Source organism: Camelus bactrianus, chromosome 25 (assembly GCF_048773025.1).
Source record: "Camelus bactrianus isolate YW-2024 breed Bactrian camel chromosome 25, ASM4877302v1, whole genome shotgun sequence".
In the NCBI taxonomy this organism is placed as follows: Eukaryota; Metazoa; Chordata; class Mammalia; order Artiodactyla; family Camelidae; genus Camelus; species Camelus bactrianus.
In genome coordinates, this window is record NC_133563.1 from 22,752,839 (window position 1) to 22,778,469 (window position 25,631).

General features: G+C 42.8%; 1 protein-coding gene across 10 annotated transcripts in view; it reads right to left on the reverse strand.

Moving 5' to 3' along the window:
- Positions 1 to 19,054: 19,054 nt before the first annotated feature.
- ENPP2 (ectonucleotide pyrophosphatase/phosphodiesterase 2) overlaps positions 19,055 to 25,631 on the reverse strand; it is a 101,178-nt gene continuing 94,601 nt past the window's right edge. For all 10 annotated transcript variants that reach the window (XM_074352968.1, XM_074352966.1, XM_074352967.1 and 7 more), the window contains 2 exons: positions 24,335 to 24,491; positions 19,055 to 19,650 (listed from right to left, as the gene is read on the reverse strand). In XM_074352968.1, the coding sequence (XP_074209069.1) occupies positions 19,480 to 19,650; positions 24,335 to 24,491 (328 nt within the window). In that variant the 3' untranslated portion in view covers positions 19,055 to 19,479. The remainder of the gene's footprint in view (positions 19,651 to 24,334; positions 24,492 to 25,631) is intronic.

Genomic DNA, 25,631 nt, shown 5'->3' on the forward strand with positions numbered 1-25,631 from the left:
TGTCCCATTCTTATTTATGGGGTCCCATCCTACTTCGTTGTCTTAACTTTAGAAGAAGTCTAATAAAACTTTGAATTGAACCGATTTTGTAATTTGTCAAACCCCAGAACGAAGCTGTTTGTTTGGTTTTGGGCCATCTCTGTCCTAAGCCTCCAAGAGATAAGATATTTTTTCTCCATAGTCATAGAAAATACCTCTCTTTCAGGCTGTTCCTTGAGCCAAGAATGTAGGAACTTGAGTCAGCCCATCTCTTTAAGGCAATCCAGTACCATTAGAAGTAGACACCTTGTGATGAATAGTCTCCCTTTGCCCACCCTGATCTACACTCTGTTCTTTTCCTCCTTGTTCTTTTGCCTCAAAGAGAGATCTCCATGGACTGCATCAACCAGGTGACCTTAACCTTCCAGCTTCAGGTTGGCGCCAGCCAGTAGGACGCATGAGGGGGAAAATCAGATGGAGAAAGATAACGGGGAACTTATTTCCTGATTCCAAATCTGCCAGGCCATGAGACAGCAGTAGCTGGATTCTTTTGCCAAAGTCCACAGTTCCTATTGGAAAACCCTGCTCTGTAGATACAGCTGTGACTGCAGCTGTCTCTGGGTTCTGGTAACTGCTCCTTCCCCTTGCCTGGAAGGCATAGGAGCAGTAAGGGACCCTGCAGTTCAAACCCCTAATCTACTTCACCATCTTTCTTAGATCCATTCAGCGTTCAAATGTCAAGACAAAGTTCTGCTCCCGTACAAAAGGCTTAGCCAAATATTTGAATCATGTTAAGTCCTTTAACTTTTTCAACAGTCTGGTTATATCCAGATGCCTTGATAGGAAAACATTTCTTTGTTGTACCAAAGGCGTGCCTGTGATTAGATGGGCAAGTTTGCATAGAGGTTAAGGAACAAAATTTTGGATACCTAGGTGGCAGAGACTTCAACAACTTCCAGTCTGATAGTCAACATCAAACCCTCTTTGATAGACTGGGATAACGTCAATGTAAATCCACGAAAGGCCTTTAAAAGGGGGCTCACAATAAAAAAAGGTGAAGCATAGACAGAAGATCTAGGTTCGAGGCCAAGGTCTACTGCTCCTAGGAAGAGGACTGATTCTGCTGAGCATGCAGCGATGGTGAAGTTCTTCCTGACTCAAAAGCCATTATGAGCACTTTGAGAATAATGCCTTTGCATGAGAATAAACCAGAGAGCCACAACGGGAAGTTTTCTGGCGGCAGATAACAATGGGGGAGTCAGATTACTTTCCCTTGAAGAATCACGATGGCAGGTCCAAGAATCTGGGCCAGCATGTCTTTCTACCCAAGCAACTTGAGATGCAAGTCATTTGAATATCAAAAAATTAAAGAAGGAGCTTTTTTTTATGCCATTAAGCTGGTGAGGCAGATCATCTTAATTAAATGGAACTACTACTCACAAAAGATCTCTATTACAGTCACTCCCTACTCTTTGTAGAGCCCTCTGTGTATGTCTTGGGAGGAGATACTTGGTATCTGTATGATGAGTTGATACACATTTGGACTAGTGGATCAGTAAGGCCACCACTGTGCTGATAGGAAGATGCACCGAAGTCCAAGCAAAGCTCTATCTTCATTATGCCTGCCTGCCTACGCTGTTGTATGGGCATTATCTGCTGCAAAGACTGGACTGTCATTCATTCATTGAGTGTATTTAAAAGTCTTACTGAGTGAAAATCTCTTGGTTAAGTATAATAAGCACTAGGCTGGGAATGAGTAAACCAAGCTGATTCCCAGACCTCATAAACATTTAATTATCTTTGCAAATATGGACAAACAAGTTACTCTCTTGAAACTTAGTTTTCATCTGTAAAATCTATAAAATGGAAAAAGTAAGGCCATTCTTGACTGCAACCCAGAGTTACTATGAAGATCGAATGGGGTAATGTATGTGACGTATCACTGCAAATCGGATTAAATAATGTATAAATGTGAGATGACCTAATTCATCTTCCAGTTTTAACTGGTAAATTTGGGATTGGCAAGTACCCATTTGAAACAACATTTCTCAGAGGAGTTCAGGGCCTCTCGATCATCAATTCCCCAAGGCTTTTAAAGGGAGTCACAAGGCTGAATCTCCACTGCCACATTCAGAGTATGAAAAGCCCATTTAGCTGTCATCCCCTGCTCTTGGCAGCCTCTCAGGGAATGCCAGCAAAACGTCTGAAATTGGAACAGCAACCCACCAACTACATCCAAATCTTTCATCAAACTGAGCCTAGTTTAGAAGCAATATTATGTTAACATTACCCCCACCGTGGATTATTTCTAATGAAACCAATCTGCCAAGGTGAAATGAGAGTATGTGTCACGGAGAAGCATAATTGGATTGACTTGAAAACTCAGCTGAAAAGTAAATATCCTTTCAATTAAAGATGAGCAAAAAGGATTCCAGAAAATATCGAGACTTCTGACTCCTTCAAATCTGTGGCCTGTCCCTTAAACCAAAATGTAATCAAATCTTTTAACGTTTCTGAATGTAATTGGAATAGAAATTTGTCATTCTGTGTCTTGAGTCAGCTTCTCCTGATAGCTGAACTCTCTTAATTGTAGGCTAGCAAACTTCAAAGGCTGAATCAGCTCTTTTAAGCTAGCATGGCACCATTCAGGATGTGGAAGATACCAAAACAGTCTTTAAGTTCAACCTCTGAATGGTCATCACTTCTTTCCTCTCCTTCCTGGCTTGATCATCTTCTATCTCCCTTGGTAGCCTCTGCCTGCTAGAGTCCAGAATTCTATGCTCATTCTATTTTCTGGACACCATGATGGGCTTTAGGAATATAAATGTGAGTAAGACAGGAGCCTTGACATTGAATACTCTGCTTTCATCCCCATCAGCTTCTTGGTTCATTCTTTCTGTCCCAGATCAAGTACTTCCTCTATGATGTCTATCCTTATTCATCCAGGAAGACTTAAAACTTCCTCCTTTATGATTTAACTGCTCCTGGAACATATGTCCATTCTAATTTATATGGTATTCATTATAATTATTCATTTACATATTTCCTTGAAATCAATGATCAAGTCTTTTAATCTTTGTACCCCAATATCCCACATTGTATCTGGCAAAAACAGGTGTTAAAAATGTTTGTTGCATAAGTGATTCCCCAATGCAATCATTCCCCAGTCACTAAGCACTTCCATTTCTGCCCTTTGAGTGGTTCTTTTCTCCAAGTCCTTTTTCTTCACTACTTTTATGGCCCAGCTTTGGCCCTTCAGATCTGTTCCAAATAAGTTTTCCATATTCTTACACATCTCAGATCCATTTTCTGTTCCTACCGAAGTTATCTAAAGTATATGTCCAACTATCTTACTCCATTCATCAAAGATTCTCTCCTAGAGATACAGTAACCATATCTGATCTAATTTACATTCTTCAATCTTTTTCTGCCCTCTCCAGCCAAGTTTACTGTGCTCCTAAATAATTCATACACTTTAGTATCTCTGTGGCCTTGCTCCTGTGTCCCTAAACTTTGGAGGGCCCTTCTATTCATGTCTGCCTATTGAAAACTTACCAGTCTTTAACGTTTTAGCTGAAAGATCACTCAAAAATCACAAAAGCACAGGCTACTAAGAACCTAGTCCCTGAAACTTATGAAAGTAACTTGCCACAATCACATCTAAAGGCAGAGCTAGAACAAAAACCTGGACCTCTAACTCCAGACATCTTTACACTGGCTGCTGCCTCACCTATGAATAGCACTCTCAAATCCTGTATGGCCCAAAGGGAGTTTTAAGAGTTAAAGAAGTACTGGTAATAGTTACACCACTCACAATGACACCTAAACGAAAGTATAAATCAGGACATATGGTCAACCTTCCTAAATCTAATCCCCCTTAAACTATGATCAAAGTATACAAACCCTGTTAAACAAAGAACTCTACAACATGTAGATCTTTCTCCTAATGACAGCCCATTGGATAATTAAGATGATTTGAGTGTTTAACAAGTGACTTTGTATTACTCTCGGTCCCTATTTTAAAACAATGGCAACAATAAACACATACACACAAACACACATGGCACTGTGACCTATGGTCCTTCCCTGGTACCAGCACAGCTATTGTATACCAAGTATTTCTTGGGTTCTAGAGTCAGACATACCTGTGAGGGCCACACAACCCCATCACTTATTTTATAAACATCACAATTAAGACAAAATGAAGACAAGAGGGCCTATCTAATGGGATTTTTCATTTAGTCATTCAACAAATATTTGCTAAGTGCTTACCAAGTATGAGATATTGTGCTGGCTACAGGGGATACTATAAGCAAGTCATTGCTCCTCATTACAGTCTAGTCAGGTAGATAGATATTAAGCCCACATGAATGTACTATCCCAAGCAAAGATGAACGCTATGACACTACACTACCACAAAACAAAAGAATCTGAACTACGTTGTGAAGTCATGAAATACCTGAGGACATGATGTTTATCTTGATACCTTAAGAGCATGTGCAGGTTATCTAGGCAGAAGAGGGAAGGAAGTTTATTTAAGGAATTGGGAGATTAGCATGTGCAAAAGCCCTGTGTCCATGTAGAACCTGGTCTAATCAAGAAACACAAGAAAGGCCTTTGTGACAGGAGTAGACACTGCGAGGGAGAAAATGACGGGAGATGGAACTGGAAAGGGAGGCAGGGACCAGTACAAGAAACAACCCAATATGAATTGGGTCTCCATTTCTTTGCAAAGAGCAATGGAGTGTTAAAGACTTTTGAGCAGGTAGTCAACCAGGAGCAAAGGGGAAAATAGATCGGCACTCACAAATTAGATTTGCATTTGGAAAGATGACTTTTGTAGAATAAAGAGTGAATTAGAAGAAGAACCAGAACACATGCAGGGAGACCAAACAAGAAACGTTTACCTTGGTGAGAAGCAAGAGTGGTTTAGACTAGGATGAAGGCAGACAAGGTGAGAAGGAAAAAAAAGAGGTAAAATGTACAGATTTAGTGACGGTAAAAAAAATTGAAGATAATGGCAAAAAATGACTCCTAAATTTCTGGCTGAATGGTGAGGCCATTCACTGAAACAGAGAGCACTTAAAAAAAAAAAGTGAGTTTAAGGAAAGTTTATACATAATCTTGGATATAATGAGTCTGAGGTGGCCCTGAAGCATGAAAGTGGTGATACGGAATAGAAATTTGGATATATGAGTGTGAGGCTTTGAGGGAAGTTCTGGACTAGACCCTGATGGAGTGCTCATGGCAGCCGTGTACATCAGTGAGATTCTGGAGAGAAAATATAGAAAGGAAGAAAAAGGAAGAGAAGAGGGTATGACCAAGCCTTGGGAAACTTTAATATTTAATGGCAAGTTAGTGGGGGAAAAGACATTGTAAAGAGAGAGAAGACTTGCTGAAGATGGAAGAAATCCAAGATGGTGTGGCATTTTGGAGTGATCGTGAAGGAGGCGGGCATCTGTATGAAATACTGCTGAGAGGTCAAGAAAATGGGAACTAAAAAGTGGCCTTTGGATTAAGTGGCATGAAGGTCATTCGTGATCTTTGCGAGTGACGTTGGAGGAGTGAGAAGGCAGAAGCCAGATGCGGGTGGAGAGAAAATGGAGGCATCAAGTGTGCACAGGTATTTTGAGAAGTTTGGCTCTAAATATTGGAAAGAACTCAAAGACTATTTGGAAGCAAAATAGTTAGAGAAGCTGTAAGAGGAGACAGGTACACCATAAGGGAATTTTCTTTTCCACAGTTTGAAGAGTTAAGTGTGTTTCAATATTTATGGAAAGTTCTGGTTGAGGGGACTCACTGACAGTGGAAAGTCCCTGTGAAGACAGAAAATGAATTGAAAGTACAAGGAGGAGGCTTTGACCTTCAGAGGAGGGACATCCTAATAATAATGTAACAGGGGGTGGAGGTGGGTTTTGCTATAGGGACAGATATACACTTGCTAGTCTGAGTCTGGAGAACTTCTGGTCTGATGGCTTCAAATCCTTCTGAAAGAAAGAGGAGACATCAGAAACTCAGAGCAAGGGGGCATGAAACAGGATCAGATGCTGGGGCAGTGACAGTGATCATTGTGGAGGGTGGTGAGAGAGCTGATGGACTGCACCACACGGAGGCCTGTATGGGAGTGTGATTGTGAATTTATCGTGCTACCACTGAGCCCTGTTGTGTGGCTTTCTCCAGCATCCCCACGCTACTCAGATAAAAATCCAGAAAAGCAGAAAATAAGTTAGGATTTTGCCATATCGATGTAAGAAAAAGATAGATGAACAAGAAAGTGGCAAGAAGAGAAGAGCAGGTCTAAGGACCGATCCTGCAGCTCTCTTTACAAGCAGGTATTACAGGTTACAGAGTGGCCCTTTTCCTGGCATCCCAGAATCGCCACTAAGGCCGAAAGCTGAGGGCCAAGTTGCCACGTACAAGCCACATTCTAGAGGGAGCCTCCAACGCCGGCTGCCAACAATTAGGGCCATTGTCTCCCTCCCTTCCCCTCCCTTCTACCACCAGGACTTACTAAGAAGAGTTAGAACAGGCCCTCTGACCACAGAGCCTCATTCCAATACCCTCACCACTACCATCCAACACACGCAAGCATCTACAAACACTCATCACCATTTTTAAAAAGAAAAAAAAAAGAATGAACAGTAGAGACATAGACTTTCTAAAGGATGCAGAAGCGGTCAGAAAGTTAGAGTCTTTGCTCAAGACCCCTCAAGGAAAGGAGAAAGGGAGAGGGTCCCAGAGTGCTTCATCCCTGGTGTGTTAATTTCACCCCAACACAGCAGTTACGTTGACCACAGCCTGTGGCCTGTCCCACGTCGGTCCCGTGAGTTCATGGGAAGCAAGCGTTACGTGAGGAGCTGTGGGTTTTGCTGAGCAGCCCCGTCCCTTGTTGTTTTCCCTCCTCTGAGCTTTTGTCCCTCTCTAGTGCTTCTGAATCAATAACTGTGCTTTCTCGCTTCCCAGACTCAGCCACTGGATGGGAGATAAGAGCCGAAGGTGGAAAAGGCTGGCACAGTTCTCTCTGACAGCTTCTTCTCGTCTACCGCTCACATTTGCCCAGGCTAACCAAGCGACAGTTGCTTCCCCTTGCCAGTGCCGTGGGACAGAAGGTGAGCCTTGTCTCCTCCCTGTCCTCAGGGAATTGAGGCTTGACTTTACAGTCACAGCCCCTCGGTCTTGGAGACACCAGAAGCGTTACTCTGGAAGGCTCAGACTAAATGCTTTCTGACTGCAAGTGCGTCACCCTGCTCCTGGGATCTGGGGGACATGGCACTTCTCCCAGGCTGAGAAAAGAGCAAGGGATTCCTGCCAACATTTCAGTCCCACTGGTGTGCTGAGATCTTACCTTAGTGCAAATCCATCACTGAGCTCCAAAGCAGTGACTTCCTCTCCCTTTTCCAAAACCAACACTCAACTGTTTGATGAGTCATTGGTTCCCTGACATTTGTAGAATACGCTTGAAATGCTCCCAGAGGGAGGAAAATTATACTGCAATCAAACCACATTCTCTCTCTCCTTTGCCCTCCCCTGCCTCTCCAGACTCTACAAATGAGGAGCCCAGAAGTTTAACGGTGGAAGCCTCTGGAGCTATGACTCTTTCTCATCTAATTCAGCTGAATGAGCTGGTTTGTGGGTTTTCAAAAAAAGAAATAAACTAAGTCTCCCCTAGCCTCACACGGGATCAGGACTCTCTAGTTTATTCCTGTAACTGAGAAAGCTTAGGAGGAATAAGACAGGACCAGTTCCAGGTTAGTATCAGTTATGCATTTGTTCATTGCAGCACTTAAGAGATGCTCAGGTTAGAGTCAATCAAGGATGAATAGACATTAACGAGGGAGCCAGGCACCAGGAGGCAGCTAGTGAGGAGAGTGGGGGACCGAGTGGACAGGTAGGTTGGTGATCAGGTGGAACAGAGAAGAGATGAATTAGTGGAGGTGCCTGTGTGGCAAAAAGTTAGAAGTTGAAGCAAGAGCTTTGAAACAAAGAGGATGATGATGGTAGAAATGTGAGGGGTATGTGTGGCTAAGATTGTTTTCTTGAGTCTTGAATGGATTCATAGACCTTAATCTACAGAAGGAAGAAAGGACCAGCTCCTATGTGAGTCAAGACACTTTCAATTAAGTGTCAAGTTCAAGCCCAAACTAACTGGTCCATGTTACTGAAAAGCTGGTGGAAGTGCCTACCCACATGCGTGGCTTAGGCAAGGGACCCAGGTGGTCTCTCTTTACCTTGCTTGAGTCCACTGTCATGCACTACACCTGGAGTGGTCTTCCCTCCTGGAAGAAAGACTATCATAGTTCAGCTTTACATCCTCCTGGGGTCCAGTCTAGTGGGGAAGAAGCATCTCCTTTCACGACATTCCAGCCAAAGTCCCACTGTGTCTTGTTGGTCCTGATGATATCACATGCCATTCAGAATCATTCACTGCACCCAGAGAAAAGCAAATCTATAATTGGTCAGATCTGAGTAACCCACCCATAAAACTAGAGTGGACCCATATCACTCAAATGGCATGAACTCAGAGAAGGACAAATAAAAGTGATTTCTTAGAAGGAAACAGGGTGCTGCTACCAGAAGAGGGGTACAGTGGGTCCCAGCAGCCACAAACACTGCAAATATCCTCCCAGTTTACTGAAACTTTGTGCTAATCTCTGTATTCTAATGGCTGCAAAGAAGATCAACAAAACTGGAGTTAAACTAAGCCGTCTGATTCATGTGACTGGTGAATTTTTCTGCAAGAAACCTGCTAATCTTCATGCTAGGTTTATCTGAATTATCTTCTGTTATTTTCACAATGATCCTGTGAAGTAGGTGCTTTATTATCCCATTGTACAGACAGGAAAGTGAGGCTCAGTGAAGTCAAGTGATTTTTTTCAAGGTCTCGTTGCTAATAAGTGGGTGAGTCAATAGTCAGAACCAGGAAGACTTAAGCCAGAGAAGCTTTTTGAAAGTTTTAAAGTATTGTAAAATCTGGCCCAGAGTTTTCACTTCAGAGATTATTAAGAAAAAATTCCCCCAGGGACAAAATGTCTTGCCCATAGTCAGATAGGGAAGATACTAATACGAATTTATATAATTTAAAATCACCTACAAGAGCCGTGGTACCAAACTCACTTCTAAGAATCTCTTATATTTAGTTTCTTTCAAAGCTAAATGAAAGCAAAGACTTGATTGCAAAGGCAAAATGTTACTGAGGTCTAGTATTTAGTCCATCTCGCTGCGTTATTCAAGGCTCTTCAAGCAGCCAACTAGAAAAGGAAAAATACAAAAAGAGTAGAGGTCAAGGAGAAAGTGTGAGGAGAGATGAGTTTAGAAATGCTCAGCTGTTGGCAATGACCCAGGGTAGCATAAATCCAAAAGCCATTTATATTATATTTGGTTAAGTAAAGTGATTTGATGTTTCTTCCCTCCCTATGAGATTCGTGTAAAACTTCTCCTTCTTACGCATTCATCTATTCTTCTGACATTATCAAGTTCTTGGCAGATACTAAGAATACACCAATACATAACTGAGATTATGAGCCAAATAGTTTCTAACCTAGCCAGAGAGGAACCAGTGGCAAACAACTAACTAAAGAATGCAGAGATAAATGTTATCTCTTTCTTGGGAAGACTGCAAGGGGAGTAAAAAGATGGGAGTAAACAGTCTTGACATTGGAACCAACTATTGGTGAAGGGCACGTGAAGAATTCTACATATGAATTGAGTAGACAGATTTAGAAATTAGGGGTGGAGTGGGAGGGAAAGTTTAGAAACTCAAATTTACAAGGTTCTGATCATTGGATTAGACCAGAGAGATCGTCCAAGTCACTCTCATTTTGCACTTGAGAAAATTTGGGCACAGAGTAGGCAAGTTCCCTCCAAAAATTAGTGGCAGCATAAGACTAGAATACTAGTTTCCAAATTCATGATTTTACCTCGGGTTTATCTTGCTGATTAAGTCCAGAGCTAGGCAGTTAGTATGCACTGGGTATCTACTGTGGATCAAATGTGGTGCTGAGACCTGGCGGTGGAAAAATATTGACTAAACCACAGTCCATGTTCCTAAGAGCTCTGGAGGTGGAGGCTACCCCAGACAAAGATCATGAAATATAGATACCAGGGGGTGAGGAGAACGCGAGAAGGTTGTAGCAGCCAGCAGATGCTTTCCAGAGGAGGTGCTCCCTTGAAAATTAGCCAGGGCAAAATAGGGCAGAAGGATACTTTACGGAGAGATCAAAGACACACCTTCATTGCTGGAAATTTACTGTATGTCCTTATCCTCTCTAACCCCTAGCTTTCTCATCTATAAGATAGACCCACTAATACACTTAACTCATGGGCCTCCAGGTGACTGATCTGTCCCATGTGCCCGGGACCGTTCCAAGTGTTAGAACAGAAAGTCCTGTGTCCTGGGACCACCCTCCTTTCCAGGACAGTGGATGATGCTACATTTTGTAAGGATTAAATTCAGTAACAACTGTGAAGTACTGTACACAGTGCCTGAAACGTGATATGTTTTCAATACATCATTATGATTAGTGTAGATCTCCTTTGCCACACCCCTGGGGTTTTTTACCCCCTGGAGATACTAAATATTTGTCGGACTATGCATAATAATACTAAGTACTGAACGTTCATTACGTGGATGAAGAGTGTCACCTGCAGAATCAGGTATCAGTAAACAAAGGATGTTGGGGCCAGCAAGCCAGCAATCACTGCAGTCACCCCCAACTGTGCACCCTGAGGAAATTCAGAATGGAAAAAACAAAACAAATAAACAGCAACAACAAACGAACAACCCCCCACCCCCAAAACCAGGATACTGGCCCTAGATGGCTAGGTGCTGATCAAAGGAATAATTTCGATGAGCCCAGACCTCTGCGCCTTCCCACACATAGAAAAGCACTAACTTCCTTAACGTGAGATGTCCGGTTTTCTTCCATTAACAGTACTCTTTTGATGCTCCCACTACCTGGTTTTTGTTGCAAAAATTCTGATATATCCTGGCTCCCCCCCTACCTCGTGGGAGCAGTCCCTCAGAGCGATCCAAGAGGCTGTCTTCTGGGCTTCAGTCCTCAGAACATTCACCAAATAAAACAGCGTTCTCAACTTTTAGGTTGTGCCTTATTTTTTCACTCGACAATATTAATTTTCACAAATACCCAAAGAGGTACATATGACCATCCCCGTTTTACAAATGAGCTGCCACAACATGAGAAACATGACTGAGAACTGGGACATGGCAGAGTCCATACTTGAACCTACATCTGATCTCAAAGCCCCAGGCTCTTCCTTCATGTTGCAGATTCGAGCTGTTGATGTGAAAGGGGAGAGTGGAGAGACAGGACTCGTTCGACCAAGTGGGCAACAGAGTTTTAGCAGAGTGGGGGAGCAGAGCAAGGAGCTGTAGGTCTCTGGCTGGGGTGTTATCACGGCCCAGAGCGAACGTTACCAACGCGTGGAAGAAACATTTCTCATTTCAGGGAGCCAGAAGTTGAGAGTAAGTGTGGGCCCCCGGTTACCATTTTACTTTCATCTCGCCGAGAGCTTTTCACCCACAATGGCACTCTCTTTGAGGGTGAAGAGAGTAAGGCCTGTCAATCACTCATCTATCAGTTAATGATAATCAAATCTATGTGAGACACTATGCAAAGGTCTCTGAATGCACTGATGAACAAGACAAGAGATAAATAGATGAAAGTACGACGCTGGTTGGAGTTATTACTGAAATGGCAAACAAAGCTCTAAGGGAGGAGAGAGAGAAAAGATTATTAAAGATTTTTAAATCAGATAAGGAAAATGACAATGCTTTTTCCATGGCAAAGTACATAATAGAAATGTGAAGTCTGTCAGCATGGGGGCAGCGTGACCAGCTCGTCACAAGTTGCCCAAGACTTCCTCAGTTTTAGCACTGAAAGGCCTCCAGTCCAAGGCATCTGGTCACTCTACATGGGGGTCAAAATTAAATGCCTAAAGGCAAGCAAAGTACATTAATGCAGTAGGGTAAGAATAAAAACAAATGCACTAACACAATAGAAAATGGGGACTTAAGCACCACCCAGGGTGGAAAGAAGAACAGTAAGACAGGTGGGTTTACTGGAACATAGCAAAGCCCATTTCGTTTTATGTAGCGTCTACAGTTGCTTTCGCTCTACAACAGCAGAAGAATCGAGTGATTAGAGGCTGCACGGCCAGGCTCTTTACAGAAAACATCTGCCATCCTCTCTTCCAGAAAATGCTTGTCTAAGGGCAGCCAAATCGGCTTCTACTGATTACTGACGGTAAGAACAATAGCCTACAAACGATGACTAAGTAAAAAACACTTCTAGTGTTTCAAAAGGGTTCAGAAATCTGGACTTCTGCATGGAATGTGATGATTTTAAATTTTGGCATCTAATTTATTTTTTAAAATATCACGCGGGCACAACAAAGCAATCTGTGATCCGTATCCAGCCTTCAGGCCACCATTTTGCAAAGCATGATGTATATCATCTGTTCTATACTAACACTGACCCCCAGGAGGTAATTATATTTGTTCTTTAATTTGAAGGCAAATCTATTACAGCTGACTTTTTATTCACCAATTGCTCTCAATTTCAAATTTGTTTATAATTCAATGATTTTATCCAGTAGTGCCTTCCTTTCCAAGGTTCTCAAATCTTCTCAGCAGCCTGTGAAAGCTTCTTCCCATCCTAACTGGCATCAGATCCTCCCTCAGCTCTGCCCCTCTCCTGCAGTTATTGTCTGTTTCTCCTGTTTCCCATCTTCAAAGGGCAGTCTCCATGCCCTGCCTCCAGTGTGGGCTCCCATTCTCTCCTCCTCCCAGTACAGTTTGGCCGTTTTTCAGACCACTTCATTGAATGAGCTTCCAGGAAGGTCATGGATGACCACCTTATTGCAAAATTCAATGGATGCCTTCAAACTCCTGTCTCACTTTACTTCACTCTGGCATTTGACATCGCTGACCACTTCCCCCATTTTGAAAGTGTCTGTATCCTTGGGTTTCACAATACAAGCTCTTCCCTGGTTCTCTCCCTACCTCTCAGCTACTCCTTCCATTTTAAAAAAATTTTTTTCCTGGCTCATTTTTTATTTACCTAATATTCTTGAACACCAGAGAGGTACCAAGCATGGTGCTAAGCCTTTTCCAAATGTAGCTGGTATCTACCTTTCTCTCTATTTTTCCCCCCAAATAAATCTCACTTCCAATCTGAGATTCCAGCTTACATGATGTTTTAATTCAGTCTCTATGGAGATTCTCACCTTCCCCGCTGGGTTATACCAGAATCTAGTAAATGGAAAATGATGGGAGAAATATAACAGGCATTTGTGTCTTCACTGTGCATATCCCCAGTTCCTCTGAGGTTTGCCAGTCTTCTGTTTCCAAGCCATGGCCAGGACCTCCAGGACCTAGGGTTCCACCTCCCTGAAAAGATCACAAGCACATCCTGCAGTGTAACCACCGCTCAGATCCACAGACTTCTCTCTGTCCCGAATCCCAGGAAAGGTCCCTTTTTCTCTTGGTGCTCTAAAGACTATTTCTTTCCACCTCTTCAGTGGGTTTAGGTTTTCACAAAAGACAGGAAATCCATTAATTACAGACTACTTCTGCTCCCTACACCCACTCTGCAAAAATCCCCCAAGCCAAGAAAACAACTTTGAAGGGGAATGCCTTCCTTGGAGGGGAGTGGAGATAAAAATGGAGGGAAAATTTATCAACTTGTATTTCAGAGAGATTTCCTGTCATAATTCTATGCCAACCCTGAGAAGAGTGATTATCACCTAAAATTTTATAGATGAAAAACTTTAGACTTAAATTTTCCCAAAGCCATGTACCTGCAAATCTCCAGTTTTTCCCCACTGACTAACACAGCCTCCTCTTCTCTTCTCTGGAATGAAATGCTGGCGTTCTTCCTCTATCTTGGTTTTTCTCACTCTGTGACCTTTATGAGGACAATGTGCCCCACATGTACTGTATTAACTGACAGCTACATAGCAGGTGTGCAGACTTTCCCTCCACTTGGGTCTCCTACTTTGCCTGCTTCCTGGTCACATCACTGAGATGACTTTTTCATACTTCCATTTCAGCCCTAATAAATTAATACCTTAATTTATTGTTGCTTGACTACTCCAGCATCTTTCTGTTCTTTTCCTAGAATATTTGATCCATGGCCGCATTATTTCCCCAATTGCCCAAATTCAAAGCCTCTGAATTATGCTTATCATCCCTCTGTCTGTCTGTTGAATCTCCTATTGATTTGTCAAATTTTTCCCTCCTTTCCATTCCCAACGCTATTACAACAGTTTGGGTCTTTACCCTTACACCCAGTAACAATAGGACTCTTTTTTGGGGGGAGGGGGGTAATCAGGTTTATTTCTTTCTTTATTTTTAGAGGAGGTACTGGGGATTGAACCCAGGACCTCATGCATGCTAAGCATGCATTCTACCACTTGAGTAATAACCCCCTTTTTAGGACTCTTTACTGGACGCCTACCCAAATTATGCTCTGCATTGAAGAAAGACGGAGATTCTTAAGTCACAACCCTGAGCACACTGGTCTCCATGGTAACCAAGTGCCAGCAGGATGAAGCCTAAATCCTTTCAGCAAGCTCCTCTGTTATTTGAGCTCAGCTTTGCCATTCTTTCAGTCTCAACACCCCAGTTCCAAACCCAGCATGAGCGTGCTACATGAAACCAGTTTCCACTCCCTCAGCATGCTGTGATCTCTCAAGGACGCCTGCTTTTGCAAGCATTTGCTAGCACTGCCTTCTTTCATTTTCTTCCTGAAAGACATGTACTGATCCTTCAAGTGTCTTACTGGCTTCAGCGCCGTCACTTCTCAATGTCTCTTCTGACCTGTCACTCCCAAACCTGAAAGGCAGTTTGGGGTGCGGTATTAGCCTGGCTCTTGGAGTCAGAGAGGGATCCCAGTGCTGCTCCTCTTCCCTTTACCTGTGTGACCTTGGACAGCTCAGTTTTCAGCAATCACTCTGATTTTTCTCGGCTACAGAATGTGGAGTTTAGTGTGCACGTCGGGGCTGTTACGAGTGGTGAAAGATGCAGCACAGGTAGGCCACTGGCTCACAGTCTGCCGTCTGGTAGTTGCTTAACACATGCTAATTTCCACATCAAGGTAGGGCCACTCTTCCTTTGCTTTCTCACTAAATATACTTTGCACTGTAACTATATTTTAACATGTACATGTGACCCACTCTACTGTAAGGTTTCCAAAGTTAAAACCATTTCTTGGGCATTTTTAGGTTTGCAGTGCCTGTCTCAGTCTATACTCCCTAAACTGGATGTGAAATTCCATTCAACATTTTAAATGTCATATGAATTCAATTTAGGAAAAAATAAAAAACTATCCATTACCTATTATATTCAGGGTTCAGTGCTTGGGGAAGCAGGGAACACAAAGATGAGTGAATTCTTGCCTTCAAGGACCAAGAACAGGAGGAGACAAGGCTGTGAAGCCAGACATGGCAAGATGGATAAGTTTCATTGGGCAGAAGACCCAAGGCAAGAAAACGCCACAGAGACAGAAAAGTCCAGAACTCTGCAGAGGGTCCCAAGCATTCAGGTGAACATTAATCAGTACCTGAGTTTCCACCAAAAGGCAGGAAAAGAGCCACCTGAAGGAACTGGAGGAATCAGAGCCCAGAGCTCACAGCAGGTTTGGAATTTTGCCTACTCCCAATAGCCAGAGTGAAAATATTCACAGGGCAGGGGCACCATTTCCACTTTTACATTCCAGCCAAAAGTTGGCATCCCTGCCAGGGATGGGGACAAGGAGGGGACCAGAGGGATCAGGACATGATCTTCCTAGAAATGCAGACTGAACAGGAATTCCTGTCACACTGGGCTGGGCATCGAGGGCTCTGTTTACCCCAGCCTACGAACTCAAACATCTCAGTCTTGTTCCTCACTGTCCTGTACAATCCCTCTCTCTCTTCAAAGCCATGGGAGAATTCCCGTTGCCTTTACCACTTCCCACCCACAAGGCAGCCCCGTCCTGACTCAGCAAAGAGATAGTGAGAGACAGCTGAAGCCAGAGGAGGGCCAGCAGGAGGATCAGCCCCGCGGTATCTGCAGCCACCCTCGTCCCCACCGCAAGGAATAACGGACGCTGGAAACTGGGGGCTGTAGGCAAACCCAACTGACACCAAACATGGCTTTTGTACAGAGAAATTTTTTCTTAAAGCCAGCTCTCCTAAAAACAATTCAGAATGTTTTTTGCCCTTGAGAAATTATGTGGCTGCTTTCCTGGTTTACTCTATTTACACTGAGCTCATTTTAGAGACGCAGTTTCTGAATCCGTCCACCAGGACAGGACCACCAAGCTAGCAAGCAATTGGCAACTTGCTCAATGAAAGCATGAATGGACCAAGGTCTCGATATTTAAAAAAAAAAAAAAAAAAAAAAACCAACTTAAAATAGTCTTCCAGACCTCATTTTAATAGAGTCCCTGTCCATTCAGGGACTTTCATAAATAACCCCACAATCAATGGCATGTGTTTATCGGCAAAACCACTCACCTGAAATACACAGTGGTTGGTATGGAGTTTATTTATGAGAAAGAAAGGCTTGACCTAAGGATAAAAATAGAACAGCAGTACTCAACTAAGTTTGCAACTGCTCTCCCCAAAAGCCTCAGGTATAACCTATTTTGAGAAGAGTTCAGTCTAAGGTGATGTGGAAATCGAGCTAAGCAAGGAGCTTGCAAATATTAAAAAATTTGGGAGTGTTAGGGCAGAATTACTGCACCTAATAGGCGGACCCTCTGATATCAGATGTATTTTATGTGGAATTACATTTAGAGCACACCAGGTAATTATTGCATATCTATGTCAGTGCACCGAAATCTTAAATCAGATCCTGTCACGCCTCTGCATGAGACCTCTCGATTATTTTCCATTGCACTTAAAGTAGAATACTCAACGGGGCCTCTAAGGAGGATCTGCTGAGCTGGTCCTTACCAACCCCGCCGCTGTGTTCGAGCACGCCTGTCTTCTTTCAGAACCGCACACGTCCCAACAGCTCTCCCACCCCTAGTCTTTGGCCGTGTTCTTCCTTCCTGTCCCTGGGCTTCCTGAGGCCAGCTCTTCTCAGTGTTGGCCGCACTGTCATCTAAGGCTCTTCGCTTTGCACTCCCTTGTCCCTTGGCACCTGTTTAATTCTTTAGCACACATCACAACCAAGCCCTGGGGTTTCTTGAGGGGGCTCTTTCTCCCATTAAAAGGCAAATTCTGTGATGTCAGGAACCATGCTTATATTATTTTGTTTAATCCTCAATAGCAAGTATAGGCACTGCCTGGCAGGTAGCAGATGATCAATAATGAATATTACATAAATGCTGAGTGATGTTCTAATTCATTTATACCATATTTCTGTTACCAAACCGGGTTTATTTTGCCTGATGTGCAGTAAACCTAAACACTGAGATGCTGAGGTTTGCCACAAAGAGAAGGTTTATACTAAAGGCAGCCAAGTAAGGAGACTTGAGAACAGGTCTCAGATCTGCTTCCCAGAAGGCTAGAGGCTTAGGGTATTTATGGGATAAAAAATAATAAAGAAGCAGGGCAGTCTGAGGCTTGGGGAGCACGGGAACCGTGGGGAAAGGTGATTGGAAAAAGGTGCGATAGTCAATCATCGTTCTGTGCAGGTGTAACTAAACTACGGACCTCTGCCTGTTAAAAAAAAATGGAGGCACTTAGCAGGACCCGGGGGGCGGGGTCAGCCCTGTGATGTCAGAAGGCCGCCCAGAGGACACCTGCGCATGCCCAGCTGGAGGGTTGGCGGTCCTCTCCAGTCTTAACCAGCTCAGCTCAAACTCGACACAGCTGACTGCAAGTTCCTGGAAAACAACTTGGACAAACACCTTATTGTTTAGGCTACAGGCCTCTTGCAGGACATGCAAGTCTTTCTGTACATGACCTTGATTCCTGAAGGCAGGTAGAATGGATTTGATTAATGATTACCCTCCATTTCACTTTCACCCTACCTACCCCAAACCGCAGAGCCCATTCCAGCCTTCTCCAGCCCCATCCTTTCTTCCCCTTTCCATAAAATCTTCCCTGAACTCCTCACTTTTCAATATTTAGCGTCAAAGCTGATGAAGCGCCAGAGACGTGCCTGGAACCCAGCGGCTACTGGACAAATAACAGCTGTCATCAGTGTCACCACAGTCATGTCTTCCAGTGCAGTCCCGTAGCGGTGCTTTCCAAGCATCGGTTTTCTCACACCACCTGCATGACAGTTCCCATACCTTCAGGCCTACTTTCGTTGTTACGGATTTGTTATTTAACATTTATTTCTAAAGGAAAATTTATAGAAATTAAAAACCCATTTCACTGACCAGAAAAGGGGCCTACTGTAAAAATTAACATAATGAAAAACAACAATGGCATGCTGTTCTCTTTTCTTTTTTTTTTTTTTTTAAGGGAGATTAATAACCGCTAGAGACTAAGACCCACCTTTCTCCATGATACAATCAGAAGGACTGAAAATCTGACTTTCTCACTTTGTGCTTCATTATTATTTATAAGCCATAACTGGGTCCCTCAAGAATCCCTCCATCCATCACTCAGACCCTTCCGCCATATTGCATTATTAGTAACACTTTTCACTTGGCATTTATTATTCTCTCCCTTGATTGGTTAATTACATTTTTATGTCAATCGCTCATCCCACTGTCTCATTTCTCTTTATCTCCTCCCTGGTTCTTAGGTTGATACATTATACAGAATATATGATTAGTACTGTCTCAGTTGAGTCTAATACAAACTTGGAACCAACTTGATCAAAAGATCTTGTTCCTCCAAACTTCAAAATAATTTTTTTAAATAGATAGGTGAGAGAGGGTATTCAGGGGTTCTGCTTCCCCTTTCCCTCTGCCCTTATGATTCCCCATATATAGGCACCCCATCTATCTCATCCAGGCCACCGTAGTTGAATATGGAGGATGTCCCTTTGTCTTCAAGAACTACATCCACCTGGTAAGAGGACCCAAAACAAGAAATTTTTACTTTTCATGTGCAAAATACACCAGAAGCACTCTAATTTATGTGAAATAAAGGCCAAATAAACCAGGAAAAAACTGAATGGGTGATTTATTATATTTAAGATTGGTCTATAAGGCTTAAATATATCTGTCATAATTAACAGTGAATGCAACTTTACAAAATCAGTATTTCAATATAGTACAGGACTACATGTGGCAACTGTGCATTGGAAAATTGATATTTCCTCAATGCATATATCAGATTTGCAGCACCATTTAGAAGCTCCCACTAAAAATGCAAGCTGCGGTATTTATTACAAGCTCTACTCAGAACACAAGGCTACCTAAATCAAGAATTAGAGAGAAACAGTGGAGTCACTCAGGCGTAATATGTCAGATCTGGTACAGGATTAAAAGACTAACTTCTTTTTAATGTCCTGGTTTCAAATTAATAAATACAAAAACAATATAAAAATATACACCAGTTGATAAGACTGCACCACAGAGGATCAGAAAGTTAAATCTCGCTCTCATATGTATGCAGGTATGTCTTTAGTGTCAGAATTTCTGGATAGTTGCGACTGGTCTTGCGGAAGAAATCCAGACTGGTGAGATGTTCAATGTCCCGCACCCTAGCCGTGTGCATCTTTATAAGTTCTTCTACCCACTTCGACTCATCCTCTGAGCTCTGCAATGGAAAGGGAATACAATCAGAGTCAGAATTTTCCAAAGGAGTCTCTCCAAATGGTCAGCTTGCCCCAAGTCCACAAATGACCTCTACACACTCCTGCACCCAAAGCCAATGCATGTTATTCCTTCCTGGCCTCCCCACTGCTCTCCCACATTCCTGCCGGCAACGGGCCACAAATACCGGCCCTTGGCTGTAAACATTTTCAACAGCAATTAGGTGTTCCAAATAAACGAGGCATGTGGTGTGAAAGGGCATTTGACTCAATAGGTTCTCAGAACATAAATCAAAATTAGGAAAACCAAAGGCCCTGGAGAATTCAGTAATTCGTTTCTTTCCCCTGCTGTCAAATTGCAATGTGGAGCACAGAGCATGAGGAATTAGGAATGTGCCTCTGCCTCCCAAGGAACGTGGAGAACTTGTGCCCAGTGCACAAAATGATGTGTGTGTGAATTCCTAGCCTTTCAGAAGAACATGCTAGATCAACCACATCATCTGCTGGATTGCAACCAGGTGATATTTGAATGAATTTGACTCAGAGAAGCTCAGCTGATACACCTGGCACTTTGGGGCCCAAGGGACTGGCTTGGAATTGCAGCTCTTCCACCTTCCAGCTGGGAGACCCTGGTCAAGCTACCCGACCCCTCCAGACCTTGGTTTCTTCACTGGTTCACAAGAATACTAATGCTTACTTCAGCAGCTCCCTGGGAGGCAGGAGGGAGGCAAGGAAGAAAGAAGGGGGTGGGGAAAGGTAAAGTGAGGAAGCAACATCATGGGGAAAAGCAAGGAAATCTCTTTCTGTCTTAACAACTTGACAAGAATTGCCTCATTGGCACAAATTCAAGGTGAAAGATGTTTAGATGTCCCGCCCCAAACAATTTATTTCACGTCTAGGCTGAAACGAAAAAGTAATGCAGACAAAGCATTTTATGTTTAAAAACCATCTTCTTTTACTTTTGAGGGAAGTTGAGAGAAAGAATGAGATCTGAGAGCCTTGAGAATTATGGGGAAAGGTCTACCTTCGTGGTAGACATGGGAGGCGGGCCTTTGCAAATAACTTCATTCCCAAATGCCCCCCAGAATTGCAATGGCTTCCAAAAGTCTTCCTACAAGAGGCAGGGTAGCTGTATGTTCTAGGGCTGAGGACGTTCTGGTGCCCGCACCCACCTCTCTGACTGCTAGTGGTCTCAATGAACTACCCACCGAAGCCCAAGAACCTGCAATGGGTTTTCTCGGAAAGCTCTAACCCACAGACCTGGACAGGGAGCTGCAGCAGCTTGTGCCAGGGCTAAATATGGACCAGGAGGGTGTTGGTTCAGGAAACTGATGCCTGGCCATCCCAGGAAAAATGAAGAAACAGGAAGAAATTGCTTTGCAGGCTGGGGAAGTGAGGATTTTAACCCTCCACACCCCACCCTCCTAGCCCAAGCTAACCAAGATCGCTGCGATTCATAGGAAAGGACAGGCCTAAATATAACTCTACCCACAACGGTGCTGACCAGTCCTCAGTGTGACCATATAATTAACAAAGTAGGAGGTCTCCAAATGGGTCAGGACCCCCGCAGAGTAAGCAGAGTAGGCACGAAATTATATTTTGGGAGAATTTTCATATTCAATTCATTTATTTGATTTTTCAATGGTCAGTAAGTCTAATGTTTCCTTTGTAAATGCAGTCATTTGAAATGTGTGGACAAGGGGTGAAAAGGTTTTTCCTAATTTAAATGATGGCCAGCTGGGATTATAAGAATTTAGGGGAAAATCTGTCTTTTGCTATTTCTTTCCTTGGGAAGTGACTTGCCAGTTTCATTTGAGAGACTGGTTCTCTTTCATTCTCCTCTGGTTCTCAATGCCAAAATCCTGCCTCCAATTAGTCATTGGGAAATACTGTATGCTACACGCGAAGAAAATGACTTCTGCCCCTTGCTAGCCGGCAATCCACAAAAGTTCTCGCTGAGGGAAACTCTAGTACAAAATGCAGAACTGATAAAAGTTGAGTAAAAGTTCATGTGCACCAAGGGAGGACAAGAAAAACTTTAAAAATAAATAACTTCAAATGTTAATGCAAATGATCCATGAACATGCTTGCTGTTCTTCTTGCTGTGCGTATTTACTCTTCACCTGCCTTTTCTCCCCGACTTCCTCCCAAGCGAGTTTGTGAATTGAAGCCCCAGCAGTTTTAAGGCGAACTGCAGGGCAAGGGCAGGTTTCTACGTAGGCAGGAGGTTCTTCATTAAGAAGCGTGCTGGCCATGAACTCTACAAGAAACACCTCTAAGCTCTGTGCAGAGAGGAAGACTTTTGAGGCCAGCAGTGGATTTCACTTGTCAGATGTTAACCTTTGGGGGGAATAAAGAACTGCTTTTGAGCTGAGTTCAGAACAGCATTTTTCAAACTCCCCCATCACCAAATTTCTCTAATGACAGAGAAACTTGAACATATGTTCCCCAGGAATTGAGGCATCCCTACTTTAAGTCTGAAATGTCTTTATAGTCTCTGCCTTGTTTTAAACATGTATGGTAATTTTTAATTTCACTCCATAATATACGTGTTTATTTTTTGCAAAAATTTTACCTCCCCACAACAAGGTTTTAGTAAAACTAGAGTTCAGAAACATACATCATGTTATACAGATTAGCAAATGTACACCGTTACATATATACATACATGTACACCATGTACATCATCAGTTAATCTCATGGGTTGTGAACAACCAAAATCGAGAAGGTCAAGCCAATAAGCTGATTACTGCTCCCCTCTCACCTGAAGTTCCCTTGCTTCTCCACTTCCCATCCAATTACTTCTAAGATCTTATTGATCCTTCCAGCACAGAAGATTGCCTTCCATGTACATAGCTGCCTTTCATCTTCCTCTTGAAATTTCCAGGACCACACCCCAGTTCAAGTTCTGTGACCTCAATCCCATGAATCTTGCCAAAACCCTTTGTGCACCATGCTTGCCCCTCTCTGATTCAAATTTATCTCCTGAAAGCAGAGCCTAAAATGTTGCTCTTAGGCTTAAACACCTTCTGTGGCCATCTGATGCCTGTGCAACGAGGAAAAGTCCTAAGGTCCCGAGGTTCCAGCAGGGAACCTGACCAGATTGAAAGAGGACGGGATGTGCATTCAGAGACCTTGAATCTAAAATTCTGCTCTCCTGCTGACCATCCAGGGACCCATAATATACACTTTTGCTTTATGAGCTACAGCTTTCTCAACAATGAATAAAAGGGGAGGGGAGGAGATCACATACACCTGCCTCATAGGGTAATGAGATGATTGGCAATCATATGGGAGAGGACCTGCTCTGTACTTGGATGATAACATGAACTCAACAGATGGGAACAACTACTACTGTGGCTGCTCTGACCACTGCTACCACCACTTTTATTTTATATTTGATTCCGTGCAACCTGTAAACACATCTTCCACTATTACCCTCATTTCCAGTATTCTGACCAAACTTCATTAACTTCTTAAGCAATATTTCAGATGTCTGTTTTTTTCCCCCTGCATCCCTTATTCTGTTTTGGATGGTCGTAGCCTCAGTCTTCACCCATCATTGAAGCCAGAGCTCCAAAGCTGCCTTGTCCACGAAGCTGATAATCTTTGTTGAAAATATTCTTAAGGCTCTTTGCCTTTGTTTATAGGGATGGGTTTTTTTTTTATTTAATTTTTTTTAATAGAGGGGCTGAGCACTGAACCCAGGACCTTGTGCATGCAAAGCATGCACTCTACCACTGAGCCATCCCCACCCCGTCGAGGCTCTCTGCCTTTAAGCGAAGCAATTTCGGTACTTGTTTCATTTGCTCTGCCCCTACGCAAGGCTGCCTAGAGTCGCAACCGTTTAAAACCCTATAGTTTCTCCCAGAGTACCTTACAAAATTAGGGAATGTGAGTACTGCTTGTTGACTAAAAGTCTTCTTTGTAGATTTTATCACCTATCCTTCTATTACATAAACAAAAGCACAGACTCGGAGCACAGAGTTTCTATCACATTGTAATCATGAGCTCTGTCCCCAGTGCAGAGTTAGCACAGGGCCTGGAGCATGAGGCGTGGCTCCTTCTGCCTTCCAGGGGCTTCTTCCTCGTGCTGTCCTGCTTTCACGTGGGAATCAGTGAATCAAGAGTCACCTGTGCTACTTGAGAATGAGGTGACCTCTTACATCTGCCCTCATAACTAGTAGCAAATGAGGATCTGACTTGTGAAGTACACATTCCTTTGTGTGTGTATCTTTGTAAAAAGTTTTGATTAATGAAATTTTCAAACATCCACAAATGTAGAGCGAATAACATAATAAGCTCCCAGGAACGCTTCCCTCATTTCAATAATTGCCAAAACTGTGCCACTTTCCACTTTTTACAAAATACATACATCTTTTGCACAACTGAAAACATCTGGGCACTTTTGTCACTTGTCAAAATCGAACACAGATATAGAACTACATTAAATGCACGCACACCACACATACCCTTACACTGAAAAATAAAAAGCCACTAGAACACAGAGTTCCCAAGGGTTATGAAAAGTTTTGTTTGGGTCCTTTCTAAAGACCCAATTTGTATACCCATTTGCATAGTCCAAATATTTTATACTAAGCGTGTTCTAGTCAAAGGGTGGGAATACAAATTAAGACACAAGCACGGATTATGTCAGCAAATCCTAAAGGATGCTGTCCTTGAACTCACATTGCAGCTCTCCTCGTTGTCCGGTCTGTGAGGAAGGATGAATGAGGAGACCGAGAGGGGGCCGTCACACTTGTCAGCGGGCTGCGTGAAATCCAGGCAGCTGGTAATGATGCTGTAGTAGTGAGTTGGAACGGGAATGGAACTGCCTTCCACGTACCTGAAACAGGAAGGCAAAATAAAATTACAGCTGATGTAGTGGCTTTCTTTTTTAAGTGGTGGTCAATGAATATTGCCGAAGTCACTAAAATTAAATTCCTGATTCAGTTGGGTCATTTTTCACTCACAAGCATTAGCCCACTTGTGTAACTTTGAATGTAATGTTTTCAGTGCCTGGAGTCCCTTCTTTCTCTCTACTGGGTAGAGTGAAAAAGATATTCCAGACAAAGAAAAACAGCTTGAACCAAAACATAGAGGCTGGACATGATGAATAGATAAATGGAGTAGACATGTAAGCCTGGAAGGGTCAATAAAAGCCAAAGTAGGGGGATGTTCTGAGTGCCAAAATTGTGGAGTTTGGGCATAATTATGTACACAGGGATGCTCCATGGAAGGTTTCTGGGCTAAGGAGTGCCACCAGGGAACCCATGTTTCAGGAAAATAACTTTCATAGAGTTTGAATAAAATGGACGAGGCAGGAGACACTGGAGCTAGGAGAATAATGGCCCTTTTGAGCCACAATGAGATCCTGAGCTTGGTACAGTGAATTCATTTACTAAAGAGATTTCTAAGGACTGAATGCTAGTGATGCGCCTAGAGGTACAAAAAAATCTTTTCCAGTAGAGCTTTAGTACAGAAATTCACAATTCCTCACCCAGCTTTCTATTATCTTAATTTTAATCATTTCAAAATATTGAAATAATGATTGAACTGATAATGTACTTTGGGCTAAAAACTGTAACAATAATCAGCAATAAAATAAATGTACAAGTAAGATGAAATTTCCCTTATGGGTGACTGGAAAGGGAGTAAGATAACTTCTATTTCATTAGCATGAAAAAATAGCATTTTGTTGTCTAATTATCTATTACAATGAAACCCTCTCATATTTTATGTTGTTCTCTGATTGTTTCATGCTTGTACAAAATTAAATGATGACCTCTTATGAATTTGTTGCATTTGTATTTTCTTATCTTCTCCAGTAGACTGTGAGTTCCTTATGAATAGAGTATGCCTTATCCTTTTATTTCCCTAATAGCACTACAGAGAGGGATAGAAATGAGATTGGATCAAAGTTTATATGCAATCTCCTATTGAGATATACTGACTCAGAAAACCTAAGAATCCTAAAAGTTCCCCA